Source organism: Musca domestica, unplaced genomic scaffold (assembly GCF_030504385.1).
Source record: "Musca domestica strain aabys unplaced genomic scaffold, Musca_domestica.polishedcontigs.V.1.1 15, whole genome shotgun sequence".
Lineage (NCBI taxonomy): Eukaryota > Metazoa > Arthropoda > Insecta > Diptera > Muscidae > Musca > Musca domestica.
In genome coordinates this window covers 15,645,073-15,664,174 of record NW_026712207.1, presented here as the reverse complement: position 1 = coordinate 15,664,174, position 19,102 = coordinate 15,645,073, and the positions used below count along the sequence as shown (strand labels likewise).

Here is a 19,102-nt window from a genome sequence, read left to right as displayed (position 1 = left end):
TTCAATTGCGGCATTATTTGTTGCTAAATAATAGTTTTTTTTATACCTAGTTCCCTTAAAAAAAATGTCATCAGACACTTTGCAATTTTGGTAATTTAAAACTGGCTTACTTTTTTTGTAACAATATTCCTCTTTTGCCAAATCTTCGATGGTATGCGTATTAATGATAACATTTGGTTCTAAGTTATCTTCGTGTTTTAATAAAAAATTGGAAAATTTCAATCCAGACTTAATAGATAATGAACGACAGGGATTTACTCTTGATGTAGTATTTCCTAAATAGGCTTTTGCTTCCTTGTGTTTAGCTTCGAATCTCATGCTCCAGAGATATTTAAGGGGACCACATTTTCGGATAGCTGTGGGATAGTGGACAAGAAAGTGGTGTTTCGGTTTTAACGAACCGTATAATGTTATATAAAGTGAATGGTGATCTCTAATTAATTCTTCCAATTTTATTAAATCGTCTTCTATATAACTTGGTCTTAAAAGTAAATCGATTATTTGTAATAATATTATAAAAACTTTCCAGTGATCGTTGGAGAAAGGAATTAAATCGCCTACCATTAAAGGTAAAAAATTAGTAAAACACATAGTTTCACTAGCTGTCATTTTTAAGTTATAGTTTTTCAATCTACATAAATCTAGTGGTCCAGATTTATTTCCCACTTCAATTTCTCCAAATTGGAATAAAGATTTTCTGCTGTTAATACAATCTAACGTAACAATATTTTCTTGAATCAGCCCGAGAATTACATTAGACATATCGTAGACACATATGCCCTCGAAAATGTCATGCATAATATCAAAACAAAAATTTTCAGTGACGTTAAAATTTGGTAAAGATTCGAAGATACACTTGTTTTTAATACCTGTTTCTTGAAAATTATTTTCCAATACATTTGAGTTGTAATTCTCTTGGTTTCTTAAACTATCTAAATGCTGAATTGCGTCGAATTGCATTTGGGACTTTTTTCTTCTACATACCCGGCAAAATCTTTTAGAGTTAAATGATTGCACGTAGCCTAAAATACTATTAACTGCTAAATTATCTCCAATAATTACACCTAAAATAAAATGCACCTTCTGAACACTTTGTTGAACACAAATTTCAACCCCTTCTTCTAGAATTTTTAACTCTTCTACAAGATTGTGAAATGAAACTTCATTTCCACGTTCTTTTAAATCCTTTGATGGTATAAACGCAGCAGTTAATATATAATCAAGTTTTGACAACAAGTGCTGTGGCATTGAAGGAAAGCTAATATAACAACCACATATGGAAAATGTATGGGTTCCAAGAGGATTATTAATTTGAAAATCATCCATGTAAAGGACATAGGGAATAACTAAATTGTACTGATATTTTAATAATTTAGTTTTATATAACTCACCGTTTGTAAAATTTTGTAAAACAGGTGAATTTAGGAATTTTTTGGAGTTTTCTAATGTCAAATCTAAGAGATTTGGAATTTTAAAAAGGGCACTTATCATGAATTTCAGTGGCATTATATAAATATTGGATAACTTTGGACCTAAACTGGGATTTCCGCTGATAACAATTTCCGAGACTTGATTGCTAATTACATAAACCTTTGGATCATCATAAAAGTTTAGTTCTTTTAAAATTTTTAAAAGTCTATATTCCGTTCTAGTTTCTTCGAAAGGATTTTTACAAAAGTTTAGTAAGTACCTTAAGTCTTCATAATTTGGATGATCAGTTATATATTTTTCAATTGTACATGAAATGGATGAAAGCAGAATTGAAACAGAATGTTGTATTTCTATAACATGATTTCTAGGCATATAGCTTTGACCATGTAATTGTAAAGACAGATATAAGGTTTTCTTTTTCAAAACATTTAAATCCTTTTCTATTGTATTGTTGTTAATAACAGTTTCACTGTTTGTATAATCATTTTCTTTTGATGATGACATTTCAACTGGCACATTAATGGCTTTAACCATTGGTGGAGCTTTTGTGTGATTCTTGTGAAGTTTTTCTAAATGAATTCTGAATGACGTAAATTTTGTAAATGTTTGCTTACAGTTGTCCTGAACGCATTGTACTTTTAAAAATTTAGTGGACATTAAATGGTCTGTTTTCAAATGAGCTATTAAAAGATTTGCCTTATCAAAATGCTTACGGCAACGAAAGCAAATATACATTTTGAATTGTACTTTAATTATTGTTGCAGAAATTAATAAGTGAAGTCAAATTAACTGATTTTATATCATATACAGTATTAATTTCATAAAAATATTTTTGGATAAAAATCCATGGAATTTGGCAGGCATTTGGATATTTTAAAGAAAGTGCATGAAAAATTTTAAAACATGTATCTAAACATTCGAGGAACGATTGAAATTTTAACAAATTGTGGTTAAAAAAAACATAAAAACCTTTTATATTGAAATCGGACAAACCCTCCACAATTATAAATGGCTGTATAGTTAATCCAGCATTGTAATACTTTTCAGTGACTGTATCAATTTGCCTTTTATAATCGTTAATTGTCGGTAGTCGCAGTACGAAACTTTCCTGCGAATCAGCTATTGTTACTTTTTTTCGTAATTTACCGTTTCCACATTTAAACCTAGCAGGTGATGGTAAAACTGAATTCAACAGTATTGCGTATATATAATCTTGAGCATCTGCAACCGAAATATAAAATAAATATTACTTTTAATGTTTATGATAAATCAGGAATTAAAATTTACCTATGCTGCTTGCCGTCAAAACATTTGCGAAGAGTTGTTTGCAATGTTCGTTATGAATATTTTTCCCATAATAATTGTAAATTTTTTTCTTAAATTGGTCCCATTTAGAAAGTAGAAGATTGCCTTTCTGTGGATACATAATATCGAAATCAATGTTGACCTAAAACGAAACATTAGTATCCATATACAAATAAATAGCTCATGGCTACTTACCAATTCTGAAGCTCTTGCATCGGACAACTTCGTCCATTCAAGGAGAAATGTATGGCTACTTAAATTTTTTATATCTCTTTGCCGTATGTTAAAAGATCTTTTCCATTTTTCGCAGATCGATCCCCAATCATTACATTCTCTTAGTAAGGAAGCTTTCAATGAATTTTCAACTGATTCATCAATTTCGGGAACATCTTTGTTACAAAAATTAGGAGATGTGTGAGTTGCTGCTTTGCTTGTGCTAGGCTCGGAAATCAAAAGCTTTATTCTTTTGGACTTCTTGTTTCTATACTTGGCATAAAGTTTTCCGCTTGCGTTGTTCTTTCCTTTTCTTGAAATGTAATAATAATCCTAAAAATAAAGACATATTATAAGTTAAGAAACTACATAATCAGATACGTTGTTTATATTGTTAATCTTACCCTCATTTCGTTTTCAAGAGGAAAAACGGAACAAATTTCATCCAATATGCGCATATAGTCTTGAGTGTAAAGAGTAACATTGTTGGTTAAAATATCTTCAATAATTATATTAATTATATCATCTCTTTGCTCGTCACTTAATTTCTTATTAACGCTACTACATTCAAGCGCTAGTTTCCCCTTCGAGGTATGTGTTAACAATTCCGTTAGATCCTATATTAAATAAAAAAACTACATTAACTATGCTTACACAAATATTACTCTTACCTTACCTCTGACAAAATTCCTTTGGCTTTTGAGCAGTTCGAACCTGTAGTGTCGGGAGTACCAGGAGTACTTGCAGGTGTCTCGTTGCGTTTCCACCATTCACCTATTTTAGATGGAACTGACATAGTTTCGTCATCAATCCCGAGCTATTGTTATGACAATATTAATACTGAGTTCAACTCTGTAAAACAAATAATACGTACCTTTCGTTTTTTCCAAGCAAAGAGCTTTTCTCTGAATTCAACACGCAGTCCCAATGGTGGCACTGCTTCCTTTAAATCTTCTTTTTTCAAGTACTGCAAGCTGCGAAATGTTACATGTGATGCTAAAAGAACAAAAAAGAAAATTCTTTGTTAATTACACTGATTAACTGAAAAATTCATTTTTATTTACTTACCTTTTAATTGTTCAAAAAGCGACTCCATATTTATTCCTTTTAAGAACTCCCTTAACATATAATCGTCCTCATTGTTTTCCGCATCTTGACTGCTGCAATGGTTTGTATCGCGAACCACAACAATATTGCCATCGATTTCTAACAACTCACCAATGATATTTTGAGGATCTTGCGAATTATTATTCATTTTCAATAAATTTTTTGCACAATGCGTCCTTTCTCTTTCAATAACACGGAAAAAATGGTAAATATGCAGCCGATTGCACACGAGTAAAAAAAATGACAACGGTGGTGCATGATTCATACACGGTAGTTGCTAAAATGGCAACGATCGTGTACGATTCATGCACGTCGGTGTACAAAGTAACAACGGTGGTGCATCATTATGCAGGTGGTGGTGCATAATTCATACACGACCGGTGTCATATTGACAACGACCGTGTGTGAATCATGCACCACCGTTGTCATTTTTTACTCGTGTGTAATCGGCTGCAATTACCAATATTACAAATGGACAAATTAAGCACGGCTGTTGTTGGTACCGAAAGTTGACCACGTCTCGGTGTCAATTTGAGCACGTTCGTGCACAATTCACCAACAGCCGTTGTTGAAAAATATAACAACGGGTCGTTGCGAAAATGACAACATACGTGCTTGATTTCGCAACGGGATTTTTCCCTCAGTGTAGAGAAAACAAATTGATAAGTTAGAAAATTAACAAGACGAAATCCATTAGTTCTCAAAAGAATTGATTTATTTGAAAGATATTTGATATCAAAGGAAATTATATGTCGAAGTTTTTTTTTTGGGAAACTTGTTAAATTGATTGAGAATTTAATTTTCGCCGCAGAAACAGGACGAATTGTTTTTTTTTTTTCTATAATTCACTTATCACATTCCAATTTCATAACTGTAATAACAAAAATTTAAAAATCGTATGAGGTTGAGGTCTTGCCTTCACTTTTTTAAAAATAATCGAAAAAAATGATTTTTTAGATAAAGTATTTTTTATTTGTTCCTATAAATAAAACCATAAAAATATAGTCCTTACAAAACCCATTCTTTACAAGAAACTAATTTTTACCCAACTAGAGGATATGTTGAGTTCCTGTGAAATAAGTTAATTGTCACAAAAATTGAATTTGATTTTTCTATTAAATTTCAATAACCGGAAATAATAATATACTTTATAATTAGAGAATGTTGTTAGCAGAGGTCCAGCGCCTACACTCTTTGTTCTGGAAAATCAATATCCAATATTAAATAAATTGTATATTTTTCAAAGTCAAGTTCATTCCATAAAAAATGTTTGTTACTGTGTTTACCAGTATAAAAAATTGAGGAAGCGATTATGCTAATCGTCGATTACATTTTTATGTCTTCCACAGTATTTTGAGAATAACGAATTTTTAAATTTGCATCTTGAAAGGCGAAAATTGTGTAAATATATTTATCGGAATTCTCAAAAATAATACATGAGCCATCCAAGGCAAATTTCTGATATGAGTCTGCAAAAAAAAAATTAGGGATTTTGTAAAACGTTATTGTTTTCAACTTGTTTCCATATCGAAACTTTTAGCATTCATATGACAATTAACAATTTCTATAAATTTAACGCCTTTTTTGTGGATACTTCTACAATTATAGCAAGTATAAGAAAACTGACCAAAAATTCAGAAATAACATACCGGAAAGCCTTAGAAATCACCCGTGTCTCACAAAGTCAAAAATGACGCATGGAACACTTCACAGTGACCCCATTAATTTGTCTCTCGTTTTTGTGATAAAAAAAACTGGAGATAAAAATTGCTTAACATTTTCTCAATCTATCATACTAGCAGTTTTTCTTTTTACGACCTTTTTTGTGGATAATTCAGGTCACTTTGGATTTGATCTAGAGGTGTCCATCCGTCCCTGCCCCATAAAATGTCAAAATTTTGAATAATCGTAACTCTTGTAAATTGTGAAATAAGAGACCAATTGTCTTCGTCTTTCGCACGTTTCAATATCGAACAACACAAGATCTGGCACGAACACTTTCTAGAACCTCCCCCACAATTTTTGATCAACCAAACACTCGTAAAATTCGAAATATGCATTGATTTTTTTCAAATTTTACGGGTATCAATATTTTTAACATAAGATCCTGTCTGAATATAGAATTTATTAGATCACTTCTTCTGGTACCTTCCCCAAAAAGGGTGAAAACTTTAAATAACCAAAACACTCATAAAATGAGAAAATAGCATCTGATTCTCTTCAAATTTCAAACATCCCAAAATTTTCACTAACGCAATTTTTGGTGTGGAGATGGTAGATATCGGACCACTCATTCTGGTATATACCCCACGAAGGGTCCCAATTTTCAATAATTATATCTTTCATAAATTGCGAAACAAATCAGTGGTTATTCTTCTTGGCATAGCTAAATGTTTCTCTTCACTAGAGATCTGAAAATATTCAACCCGCAGCCAATTTGCTGAGATCTTTGACACACAGTGTTATTTTATAAGGCTTGGAACAGTCCAATTCTTGTGGTCCCTCTCTCACAAAGGTTGTACATTTTAAACAACGATCAAATAGATTGCCAATTTTTTGGAAATCTTACACAATTAAATATTTTTGTCAAAAGATCCAACAATTGAAAATGCGTTGAATTTGACCAGACAACACTTTTCAAATTCACATCATAAGAAAATTAAGTTTATACTTTTCAATTTATGGGTTTTGTCTATGTCCGGTTATTAAATCGTATTTTGAATTGCTTTTTGGGGTGGTACCGAATAAGTTGACCAATAATTTCCTTTTTGCACCTGACCTAGCAGTAATACAAGATGATGGATGATTCTTTTTGTTCTGTAAGGTAATTTATTTTTTTAAGCTTTGTGAGGGAGATAACTTAAGCAGTTAACCGACATTGCCAATTTCCGAACTCAGTGTAAGTTTTGGTAATAATATTTCGATGTGCCAAGTTTGGATAAATTCGGATGCACCCTTCGAGAGTTATCGGATACTCCAGACAGACGAACGGACAGTCCTGGATGGACTCTAAATGCCCTGAAACGGATTTGGTTCATGGACCTAGACCTAGGCTCTGAAACTGTTATTTCGATGTGGCACATTTTGGTCGTACTAAATGATATATACCCATTCGAATGCACACGTTGGTAACTTTTTGTTGCAAACGATTCTACTTGCTTCAAAATGCTCACAATACCTAATTTAGATTGATACTTCAACGCGAAAACGAAGAACTTTATAGACAAATTTTAGCCATAGATGTTGATATCCATTACCTATTTAAAATACCAAATTCTTAACAATTCTTATGAAAATCTTCTCTATAGTAATCGACATCAGATTGTACCTCTATTAAGAGCTTATACGAAACGCGGATCTATGTCTAAAGGAATTGTTTTTCAAATATTTTTAATGTAAAAATACCGAATATTGAGTGGTACACCCCCGCTTGGGTGCGATAAAAAACCGTCGATATATTTTCTGCAAGTGAAAATGGTACCCATTACCAATTTGAATTACCAAATTTCTAAATATGTCACTAAAATATTTTAAATGTGGAAAATTGGGAAATATTGGCCATACCAGAGCATTGGCCAACATAGACTAGTATCAACGATCCCCAAATACTAAATTAGAAAAATTTCCGATAACAAATATTTAAATAATTAATATCACGAATCCCGTTGAACATGGCTATACGAAAACGTGGACCCATATACGCAAATTTTCTACTTGCGGGTTAAGTCCCACATCAAGGTCTTTTAAAAAAGGTTAAAATTGTCCTGTTGAAAATGTTATATTGTCGAAATAGCGAATGCTGGGAGGTAACATTATATGTGGAATTTACGCAAATATAGACTGGCAGAGAAAAAATGCACTTGTCATACTTTGAAATGGAATGGAGGGAAGGTCAATATCGTTACATTGTTTTCCATCTTTTGGAAATAATAAAAATGGGTTCTCAAATACAACAATACTGAGTAAACTTTGTCAATTGAAAACATGGTATTTTATTTCAAGCAACATCTAGAGTCAAGTTTTCAATTTTTTGGAAATTTTTTATTAAAAAAAAACAACAAATTAAAGATATGAGCTCCCGTTTGCTTTTGTACACACACTACACTGAAGACATATATAGGTTTGTGGTAAAATTTTCAGAAGAATGCCATAATTCAATGTCCAACTATTTAGTTCGAATAAATTTATGGCATTTTAATCAGCACAATAAACATACCCCTATGACTTCCCTCTTTTTGAGATATCCGAGATAGAAATACATAATATTTTGCAATGTTAAGTTCTCCCATATAAACTGGCTGTCCAGTTTAGAATATTGCAAAAAAATTAAATTTCTTCTTGCTCATCTTATAATTTTGATTTGATTAATATTTTAACCATTTATGGAAAAGATAAACGATTTCCCCCTTCTGCAGTTTTTAATTGAAATAAAATTTTAACCCATAATGACAACAAACAAAGACCTTTTTAACACTTACATTTGTGCGTACATCCAAGATGAGGCCTAAACTGGTCAAACAACCCTTGTAAATTGTTTGTTCTCTTTACATTTCATTTCATGCTCATTCTCTAGTTGTAGTCGGATGTCCAAAATGTTGGTCCCCTAGAAACAAACAAAAATGTTTGCCAAATCAATTAAAAGCAAATTATGTTAAAGTTATTTACGTCATTTCGCCTGCTAAGGACACTCACACTTGGGGCCTTCATAGTTGGACTTGGATGGTTGTTGGTCTGGGCTGGGACAGGCTAGAATACTCACAGGAAAAAGTAAATCTAGAGTCAAAGCCAATGCCATCATGAATAGCTGTTGGGCTTTTAAGCGACCGAACAAAAAAAATGTAAACATTACTTTGTTGTGTCCAACAATAAAAAGGACTAAATTTGGCACGAATCCTCTCTCACACACACATACACTGACACACACAGAACCAAAATATTTCACACTCCCAGGGATGAAGGCTGCAAGGACGAGGAATAAGCATAACGAGCAAAAGGTTTTACTTTATAGTGTCAATGCCATGACTGGATTGGGGGAAATCTCAAAACAAAATAAAGGAGACCAAATGGAGGAGAACAAAAAAAAAAAAAGAAACGTTAAAACGTGTTAAAGTAATTACAACACTTTAAGGGCAATACAAACAGTTAAACACAGAAAAATAACAAATCTAAAAAAGATAAATGTAAATTTTGCGTGTGCTCACTGCCGTTGCCTTTGCCATTGTCGCTGGTGTTACTTCGCTGTTCCTAAGGTGCTGGCTTTAAGCTTATCCTGCTTGCCATTGTTAAACGTTAATTTCTTCAAGGGGATGGAAAATGAATTTCGCCTTTTCACAAAGTTTCATTTGAATGACAAACTTAATTATATTGTACTACTATTTAGGAATATTACTGCCAGCTAGTTATTGTAGAACGGCCCAAGTGTGATGTGATAAGAAACTCAGAATTAAATGTCCCATTGCTGGTGTATGTCGTTGGGGTGTGAGTGTTTTTTGTGCGCTCCTTACCGTATAGCTTAAATAAGGGTCATATTTATTTTAGACTGAAATTACCGAAAAGTGCTTAGGTTAACAATTCCCTCTGCCACGTGCTCGCTCCGAAGATAGTGGGGATGATATTTACTTTTGACATTCATTAACACTTCCTTGTGGAATAGAAAAATACAAGATTAGATTCTTATCGCCTTTGCCTTTCTGGGGGAGGTTTCTTAAAAACTCATAACAATTAGACAATTGTTTCGAAAGTAAACAAAGGAATTGGGAGAAGTTAATTTGCCGACGTTGGCCGTTATGAAAGTGATATAAGTTCAAGGAGAGTATCAGCTGTTTTTGACTCGGGGTTTTAAGTGTTATGACTTTTTTAGAAATTTTGAAAAATCCAAACTAAAAACGAAACGTTTCTCAAAAAAAAAAAAAAAAAAAAAAATAATAATAATAATAATAAATTGCAGTGGCCTGTGGAATCAAGAATAATGCAGAACTTTGGTATTTGGTTAGGTTATATTTTTTATTAATATTTTCATTATTAAAGGCTCCATCAGGCGTAATCCCAATGTTATTTTTAAATTATAAAATAAAATAAACCTAATGTAATTTGTGAAGAATTGTAACATTGGTTACCAAAAGTTGTCGTTTATATATCCAGTCCTCGACTTTCACACTTTTAAAATGGATGACAATATGTTCGACTTATTATTTAGATGTGACTGTACCATATAGACCTATCGTCTTAAAGTATTATAGAATATCGTAACTGATTTAGTATTTATTTTTATAAATTTTCTTAGTTTTTTTTACTGGGAAGAGTATCTTTTTCTCGAATATTGTTTCATGATGATATTCGTAAAAAATAAACTTATTGGATCCGAATCCTTAAACAGGTTATATGTCCCGAAAATATATTGTAATACTCTACACCACAAGGCAACAGGCCAAAGGAAACGAGATACATCCATAGTTCCTTTTGATGATCTGCATAGAATTATATTCTGAGTCGATTAATGCATGTCCGTCCGTCTGTCCATGTATTTTTGTAAACAAAGTACAAGTTGAATTTATTGCCCGATCCAGATGATATTTTGCACCCAAGGACGAACCCTATTGAAATTATATAATTGGTCAAAATTTAGATGTAACTCCCATATATATCTTCTTCCGATTTGCCTTTTATTGTCTACCAAAAGCGTAATATCAGCCCAAATAGTATGAAATTTTGCACATACGGCCAAACTATAATAAGTGTGCTAAATAAGGTTAAATCGGTTCAGATATGGCTCCCACATATACAGGGTGGGATAAAAAAAAAAACTGCAACAAAGTCAAACGCCGTAATTTTTACGCGTTTTCAATTTTATTGAATGAAAGCAAAAAATGTCGGAAATAGCACCAATTTGTAGAATAAATTTCAAGATTTGCGGCCAAAGTTTTTGCGTGCCCAAGGCTTTAATACACCCTCCAGAGTATTTCCGCGATAATATTCGACATTTATTCTGATGCCACGGTCGATTAATACGGCTGTTTTGGCGGCACACGCCATCACCATGACCGGCGCTTGAGTGTCTGGTCTGGTGGCCAACCGAAGGTGCACATTTTCAGCTTACCGCTTTGGCAAGTAAACACGATCATTTTGTTTGTCTACAAACTGCTGGACAACGAATGTTTTCTCATCGGAGAAAACCAAATTCGGCAGCTCACCACTTTCGGCCAAGCGAAGCAACTCTTTAGTTCTTTTGAGTCTCTTTTATTTCTCTTGCGATGTAAGTTCTTGCACTTTTTGGAATTTCAATGGCTTTACCCCGAGATCGTTTTTCAATATTTGCCGAAAGAAACATTGCGATATGTTCAGCTCACAAGTCATCTTTCGGCCACTGCGACGCGGGTTTCGATCAAGTCGCTTCTCTATCTTTCGAATCATTTCTGCTGATGTTGCTGGTTTCTTCCGTCCACTTCCCTAACATCGGGCTACGATGGTAACGAGCGATGGTACGAGACACATTTATTCACATTTAAATGCTGGAGTGCTCTAACGATAGCCAATTGTGGGTTTCCAGCCATATATAAAGAAATCACCCTATCACGCTTAAATTACATAACGAATAACTTTTTTCTGGAAAATTCTCACCAAAATGATTTTATACGCTTGTAAACAATATAATGAGCTGTCACTAGAATAATTTTAACAGCTGTCGAACGATTGGCTTGGAAATGACGGCAGTCTGAATTTGGTACAGTTTTTCCTCTCACCCTATATATGGCAAATTTACAGCCTGAAAAAAATATAGTCACAAAAATAAAATCCAGAATAAAAATATTTTTAAAGTTTTAACTACACTCACCAATAGATGTTGTTAATAATTTGTGATTTTCATATAACGGTTCAGCTAATTTCATGTATTGTGGAGGATACGTCATTATTTAAAAAAAACTTCACCACTGTGCAAAGACTATAATCCGACGCCTATGTGGAAGGGCGCTTCGGAAAGCTCACATCTGCTACTTTTAGAGTCAGTTATTATATTATATGTTGAAAGGAAAGCTTCAAAGTATCCTTCAAAGTTTTTCACAATGGGCCGATAAATATTTTCCGTTAAAAAGGCTTATTTTTAAGAATAATTTTTTATCAACATTTCTGTTACGGATAAGTAATATAATAACTTATTCTAAAATCAGAAAATTTGAGCTTTCTAACGCGCCCTTGCACATAGGCGTAGGAATTATACACATAATAAACATACGCAATAAAATTTAATGCCAGTTTTTACAAGGAATACAATTTTAAAAAAATATATAATACGGAATATATTTAATTGACAGTTGAATTAAAAACAATTTATGCAAATTTCAAGACCGCAACAACGTCGTCTAATTCTGAAAAATTATAAAATTCATATTTGTAGAAATATATTAAATTTATTTCGACGGTGTTATAAAATCAAATATGACTTCATGGAAAACTGTTATACTGAGAACTATATCCGTTCTACAGCACATTTTTGGGAAAATTGGAGGGTTAAATTTAAATTGATCTTCACGCAAATCTTTTTTTCTACATTTCGAAATAAAATTTTTTGCAAAGAATTGAAATTCTTTTTTATGTTCTTTTTATTTTACATCATACATTCGCTTTAATAATTTAATAATTTAATAATAATTATTTTCTGTGTTCTTTTCTTTTTAGGTAAGTCCCTTTTATCAATACAAATAATTTAATAAAGTATTGTGGTGAGTCAACCAAGAAAATTTTTTTATCCAAAAATCCGTTATAAAACATTATACTGAAAACAATAACCCTATTCAAATTACCAAAAAATCGGTCCAAAACTAATATTTGTTGTAAAAATGGGTATTAGGACTCAATTTTCTTGGTCAGAAAACGAATTTACAATGAACCTTAAATATACATTATCTATTAATCTCCCTTTAAATAACGTTACGAAGTATTTTCGTCCAGCATAAATTCTTTTCGATTTCAAATTTTCTACAAATTTAATTCAATTTAATTTATCAAATTATTATGCGTAATTAATCTCAAAACTTTAATATAATTTAAAAACTTTTGAAAACATATTTTGTGTGCGCGTGTATCGTATTGTCGAATTAAGCTCAGATGTTTCTTTTGGCGGAAATACTTTTCCCCAGTTGCAATTTAAATTTGTGCGGAAATGATATAAAATATTGCTGTCGTTTGCTGTTGTTGTTTTTGCCGTTGTCGTTGTTGCTGCTGCTTCAGCACAATATATATAAATACATATTTTCAATGTGCTTACAAAAGTGTGTTAGGATTTAAAAACCGATAATAATTTATCATTTTTAAATGCTTCATTGTACTAGTGAAACCATTAAAACATTTTCCAAGACATTAATTAATTTTTTAAAACATAGCACAATTTTCCAAAGCTACAAGAGCAGAGTTATTACAGGCAAACGGGGGAAAAGGAGGAAGTCGGTGCGTGTGTGTGTAGGTGCGGGTTTCCCCACCCTCAACAAAATGATCTGCACTGAGCATGTGAGCAAGGCAATTTCTTTGGGTTTGTGTGTATGTATATGTGTGTAAGTGTGTGTGGATATTTTGTGAGCAATTATAATATTGTCTGTAACCCAAGTTGATGCTGATGATACGTTTAAGTTGCTGTATGTTTGTATGTGTGTCTATGTGTGTGTGTGTTCGTTGGTTAGTGCTTTGTAATGCTAATGGTACAACAACAGCCCGAACAATAAATAAAACTTGTGCTTTGTGTAAAAGTATCTATACAAATATGCTGTGTATGTGCAACTTGTTTAAATTTAATTTAAACTTTTTTTGTTGTTGTTGTTGTACTATCTCTTATCATAGCAATACACCAACATCAGCTGGCACACACAAACACACCTACCCCAGTCTCCCGCAAAAGCACCCAGTAAACAATTTTTGCCGAATTCGGTCCGATTTCTGTCAGAATCTCTGAAAAAATGTCCGATTCTGATTCCGAATTCCTTCCGATTTCGGTACGAAAGTTGTATGGACGTGGTCACCGAATTCGGAAAGATTTTCTGAAAAAAATCTGAAAAAATATTAGATTTTCTGGACGAATTCGGTCCGAATTCGGTGAAAATTCTTGAAAAAATAGGAGAAAAAATTAGATTTTCGGAAAAGATTCGGAGGACAACTCCGAATTTCTGAAAGAAATCGGGCAGAATTCGTCTGGAAATTCGGCGGAATATTCAGATTTTCTAAAAGAAATCGGTCAGAATTCGAAAGAAAATTCGGAATAAAATTCAGATTTTCTGAAAAAAAAAAACGCTCAGAATTCGGGAGAAAGTTCCGATTTTCTGAAAGAAATCGTTCAGAATTCGGAAGAAATATCGAAAAAATCGTCACACCACTTAAAAATGAAAAAAAAAAAAACACATATTTATTTAAAAAACAAACAATTTATTTCGGGTTTCGTAAAAATGTAGTTTAAATATTACATATATAATACATTTACATTATAAATATTATTTTTATTAGGAACATAACATACAGTATTTTAATGCACAAAAGAGTTGAACAGATAACAGATAATTCAATTATTTGTTGTTATTATATACATATATATAATTTTTGTAATTCACTGTATCTGCTGTATCTGTTTCAACTGCTAAACAAGAACTAAAAATAAAAAGCAGTGCACACAGAAAACCGGTATGTAGTTGTTTTTGCAATTTTTTTCCATCATATTTTTTTGGGAACGAAAGAGAAAGAGGCTGATTCACAACAACAACAAAACGCACATTTTTACAACGGAAAATCTAACAGTTCACAATAACAATAACAAATAGCATTTTTGCTTTGCGCTTTGTTGTTGTTGAGATCTTGAAATGAATGATCACAACAACAACTACTATGGGAGAGAATGTGTCAAACCACCACCATCCGTTTACATGTGGAAGAGAATATGCCAGAGCAATAGACAATCTACTCTCTCCGTTTGTACATTTTTCGAGTTTTTTTTTCGCTTAAAAACACAGGAAAATGTGCAGAAATTCTAAAAAAAAACGTTTAGAAAATCGGACCAATTTCTATCAGAAATTTCTGAAAAAAACGTCAGAAATTTCGGAAAAAAATCTAAAATCAGAGCAGTCGGAAAAAATTGTTTACTGGGCACTTGTCGTACAAGCACTACTACTACAACGACAACTACTCTCTACACAATCTCAGACTTACACACACTCACTCGCCCTGTTTTAGTGATGTTGTAACAGAATGAGGTACCCTGCTCAAACACACTTACACACTCACACACACACACATATACCCTCTCGTATTGTTCTAAGTGTTATTTTTGCCAGCAGAAAGTTGTAACACCTGTGCTTTTTGCTTTGCCATGTTCACTTTCTCGGAGAAGTGGTTAAAGGCCAAAGTATTTGTCCAGTGGTTTCAACACTTTGTGGAATTTACACAAATATTGAGATGAGTAACATCACAAAAAATAAAAAGAGGAAAAGAAGAAAAAAGTAATAACAAAATGAAACAAAAATGAAGAGAAATATATACAGATGGAAAGCAGGATGCGCCCTCTCTTTCAGTGAAAGAATGTTGTCGAGGAGAAATCTACTTGAAGTGGCCAAAATGGACAGAAGCAAAACCAAAATAAACAAAATGCATGACTAGGAAAAAAGACACAGCATTCAAAAGATGAAGAAGGCTTGTTTTTTCTTAATAGGATACCTTTCTACGCAAATATGCTACAAAGAAAAACATCGTAGAACTAGATCTAGTAATTTGGCCAGCTTCCAGTGATGTAGGTAATTGTCATGGTAGATGATAGCTTCCCAAAAAACAAAAATACTTGGGAGCGGTATGAGTCGAAAAACCCACTAAAAAGTAATGTAAGCAAACTACAATTAGCATTACCAGGAGGTTAAAATATACCAATTAATTGTGTTGATGCCTAAGTTGTTACAATTCCCAAAAAAAAAAAAAAATTGTTGGAAAACTCCTTACTTGGTAATAAATTTTTTTGTCTGGGTCTCATCGAAGTGGCGGTTTGAGACCGCAGGAGGAAATCCTTTTTTTTGGATATTTGCGGTCGATCTTCACATACCGTCTTTTCAGTGGCTCTCTAAGGGAATATCCGATTCGCTGTAAACTTTGCATATTCCAATATAAGCAAGATGAGCAGAAACCATATTTGGCGAATAAATATGTCTGATCCGACCGGTGTGTTATAAGTTGTTTCGATCTTATTCTAAATAATTTCGAGAAAAATTAACCTCCAACAATTAAAAAAGCTGTAAGTTCCGCCGGGCCGAACTTTGAATACCCTCCACCATTTGGTACAAATTTGGCAAATTTTCAAAAAAATAAAATTCGTTATAAATTCTGTTAAAATTTTAAAAAATACCGAATGTAGCCGTATATTAGGGTCTATAAGACGACGTGGAGGTATAAAACGTTGCCCTCACAATACAAAATGTGAAATAATTCCGGTAAATAATGTATCTAAAATCATCAAAATACCGAATATCGAGTGTTCCGTTATATGGGGGCTATACAAAGACGTGGACCTGCACAGACTATTTTCTGTCATAGGCTGTAGAATTCATTACGAACATCAAATACTAAATTTCTAATATTTCCGGTAAATAATGTCTTTAAGATCATAAAAATACCCAAGATCGGGAGGTACCGTTATATGGGGGCTATACGAAGACGTGGACCTATATGGCTCATTTTCTGCTTTAGGATTTATTATCCATTACCAACTTCAAATACCAAATTTGAAACTTTTCCGGAGAATAATGTCGCTAAAATCGTCAAAATACCGAATATCGGGAGGTCCCTTTTATATGAGGGCTATACGAAGACGTAGACCTACATGGCCCACTTTTTGCCTTAAGCCGTAGTATATATTACGAACTTTAAATACTAATTTTGAAACAATTCCGGTAAATAATGTCGCTAAAATCATCAAAATACCGCATATAGGGAGGTACCGTTATACGTCGTCTATACGAAGACGTGGAGCTACATTGCCCATTTTCAACACGAAAATCCCTGCAAAGATAATACACATTTGAGTAAAATTTTATCAACCTACTTCATTTCGTTCGGAAGCTTGAGTGATTTCCACAGACGGACAGGCATTGCTAAATCGACATAGAATTTTATGCTGATCAATATATATACTTTGTGTGGTCTGAAATGTATATTTCGATGTGTTACAAACGGAATGACAAACTTAATGTACCCTAATTACTATGGTGGAGGGCATAAAAATAATTGCTACCAAATAGGGTCTTCAACTATTTTATATCCCGTAAAATTTTCACCACACTCTAGTTTCAACCTTTTTGTCCCATTATATTTCCTAGCCCGTGTGAAGAATCCCTTATAAGCTTTCTTGCATTACAAGAAACCTAGTCAAAGTTTTGGCCCTTAGTAACAAAGTTCGTTGTGGAAATGTGAGTTTCTTTTGCACAGTTGGCCAGAATTTCATTTCTTTTCTGTGCCAAGTGTTTATAAGTTTTCCCAGCATTTCTGCTCAGCAACCTCTGTTCTTGGGAAATATTTACTTCGTGTTGTAGAGGACTGATTATGTGTGTTGGTGGGAGTAGCTTAATGTGCGTGTGTATGTGTGTGTTGAAAATACGCAATGTAATGTAAAGTTTTGCCAACACATACAAAGGATAGCAAACAAAGACACATTCATCTTCTCTCCCCTTTCCCCCAGGCTCTATATCCTTACAAACCATTTTCTAACCTCTGGTGCCCATAGCCTAATGATAGTTTATGTTTTTTTTTTGATATTCCAAGAAGTAAAAGAAGCAGAAGATGAAGCCAGAACAACAGCACCAGTGCTAAGTAGACTTGTGTCAACATTTAATGAGACCACTTGCCAGAGACAGTCAACCAGCAAACCAGCCAGCCAGCCAACCAACCAAGCAAGGCAACCAGCCATCTATCCAGTGCCACTTGAAAAATGTATTCCCGGTATACCTTAACTATTCTACGGGTGCCCTGAACAATTCCATAGAAAACTAAAAACTCAACTATAACACACTCCTTTACACATCCATACAAACATATATTCCATATACAACATGTGTATGTGTCTCCATGTGTGTGTCTGTGTGTATTTTTAGACCAAAGAAGTTATTTAAACTAAATTCAGGGTAAGCACCATCACCACCACTACAAAAGGCGATAGAGTAGAGTTTCGGGTTCCATATTTAACCAGTTACTGTGATGCAGTCCATAGACCAAGACATTTTCTCTCTCTGTCTGCTTTGCTGCTGGTATGTGTGTCTGTCTATGTGTTTTGGTGTGTATGTGTTGCTAACGATTTAATAAGAATTTTTCTTATTAATTATTATAATTTAAAAAGTTTGCATTTTTCATAATTTGTCGTTTTACCAACACATACAGATTGTTTACCAACACCAGCAGAAGATGTTTTAAATGTTAAAGTTTCTAGAAAACTTATACAAAAAGGAATGTGGGGAAAATCGATAGTTAGACAATTGCTTTAATGATTTTTGAAATACAATTTTTAATTTTTAAGGAATACAAAAAGATCGCCATCCTTTGATTACTTTCAGGCTTTCAAGAAAAAAATTGTTAATATTCCAGGTGTAGTTGTCCCATGAACTGTCAATTTATTTACAGGACATTAGGGCACTAGTAGCTAATAACATAGCAGCATCCTAATTTTTTACTTTACCACATATTTGACAAATACACCAAGAGTCAATAAATAAGCTTACTAAATTATTCGCTTACTATTAATGAATTCATTAAATTTGCATTAAAAGTTCCAAAAATTTACAGCGCTGTTATTGATCGATCATTAACAATAAGATATTTAAAATGTTGTTTTAGACTCGCCTTGCCAAAAAATAAAGATAGCAAAGAAAAAGTTTTTTAGAATTAGCTTTGCCACATTCGGGACAGTAGTGAAAGGTTGAAAATCAATAACCTTGAAATTGCACATTAGTACCACTTTTTGTGTGGAAAGGTAAAATTTACCGGAAATTCGTACCTTAGGTGTTCCAAATGTACGAAAAGGTACAAAATGGTACGGCATTTT

At 33.0% G+C, this 19,102-nt stretch overlaps 2 protein-coding genes across 7 annotated transcripts in view; one reads left to right on the top strand and one right to left on the bottom strand.

Annotated features, from left to right (window-relative positions):
• LOC101897588 (RNA-binding protein Musashi homolog Rbp6) overlaps positions 1-19,102 on the top strand; it is an 824,018-nt gene that overhangs the window by 372,085 nt on the left and 432,831 nt on the right. The window lies entirely within an intron of this gene.
• Positions 1,649-4,699, bottom strand: LOC131801254 (uncharacterized). The gene is made up of 7 exons (XM_059119706.1): positions 4,018-4,699; positions 3,824-3,945; positions 3,626-3,766; positions 3,354-3,566; positions 2,932-3,282; positions 2,719-2,878; positions 1,649-2,652 (listed from the first exon to the last, which is right to left on the bottom strand). Exons 1-7 carry the CDS (start codon positions 4,319-4,321, stop codon positions 2,180-2,182), a joined length of 1,764 nt encoding a protein of 587 aa, XP_058975689.1. The 5' UTR covers positions 4,322-4,699; the 3' UTR covers positions 1,649-2,179.

What these genes read in the sequence shown, in the direction of transcription:
- LOC131801254 (XM_059119706.1), bottom strand. Translation starts at nt 4,321, where the DNA reads ATGAATCATGCACCACCGTTGTCATTTTTTTTACTCGTGTGCAATCGG. An exon ending in TTGCTTGGAAAAAACGAAAG is followed by an intron (nt 3,767 to 3,823) that starts GTACGTATTATT and finishes TCATAACAATAG; the next exon opens with CTCGGGATTGATGACGAAAC. An exon ending in CCAAAGGAATTTTGTCAGAG is followed by an intron (nt 3,567 to 3,625) that starts GTAAGGTAAGAG and finishes TATTTAATATAG; the next exon opens with GATCTAACGGAATTGTTAAC.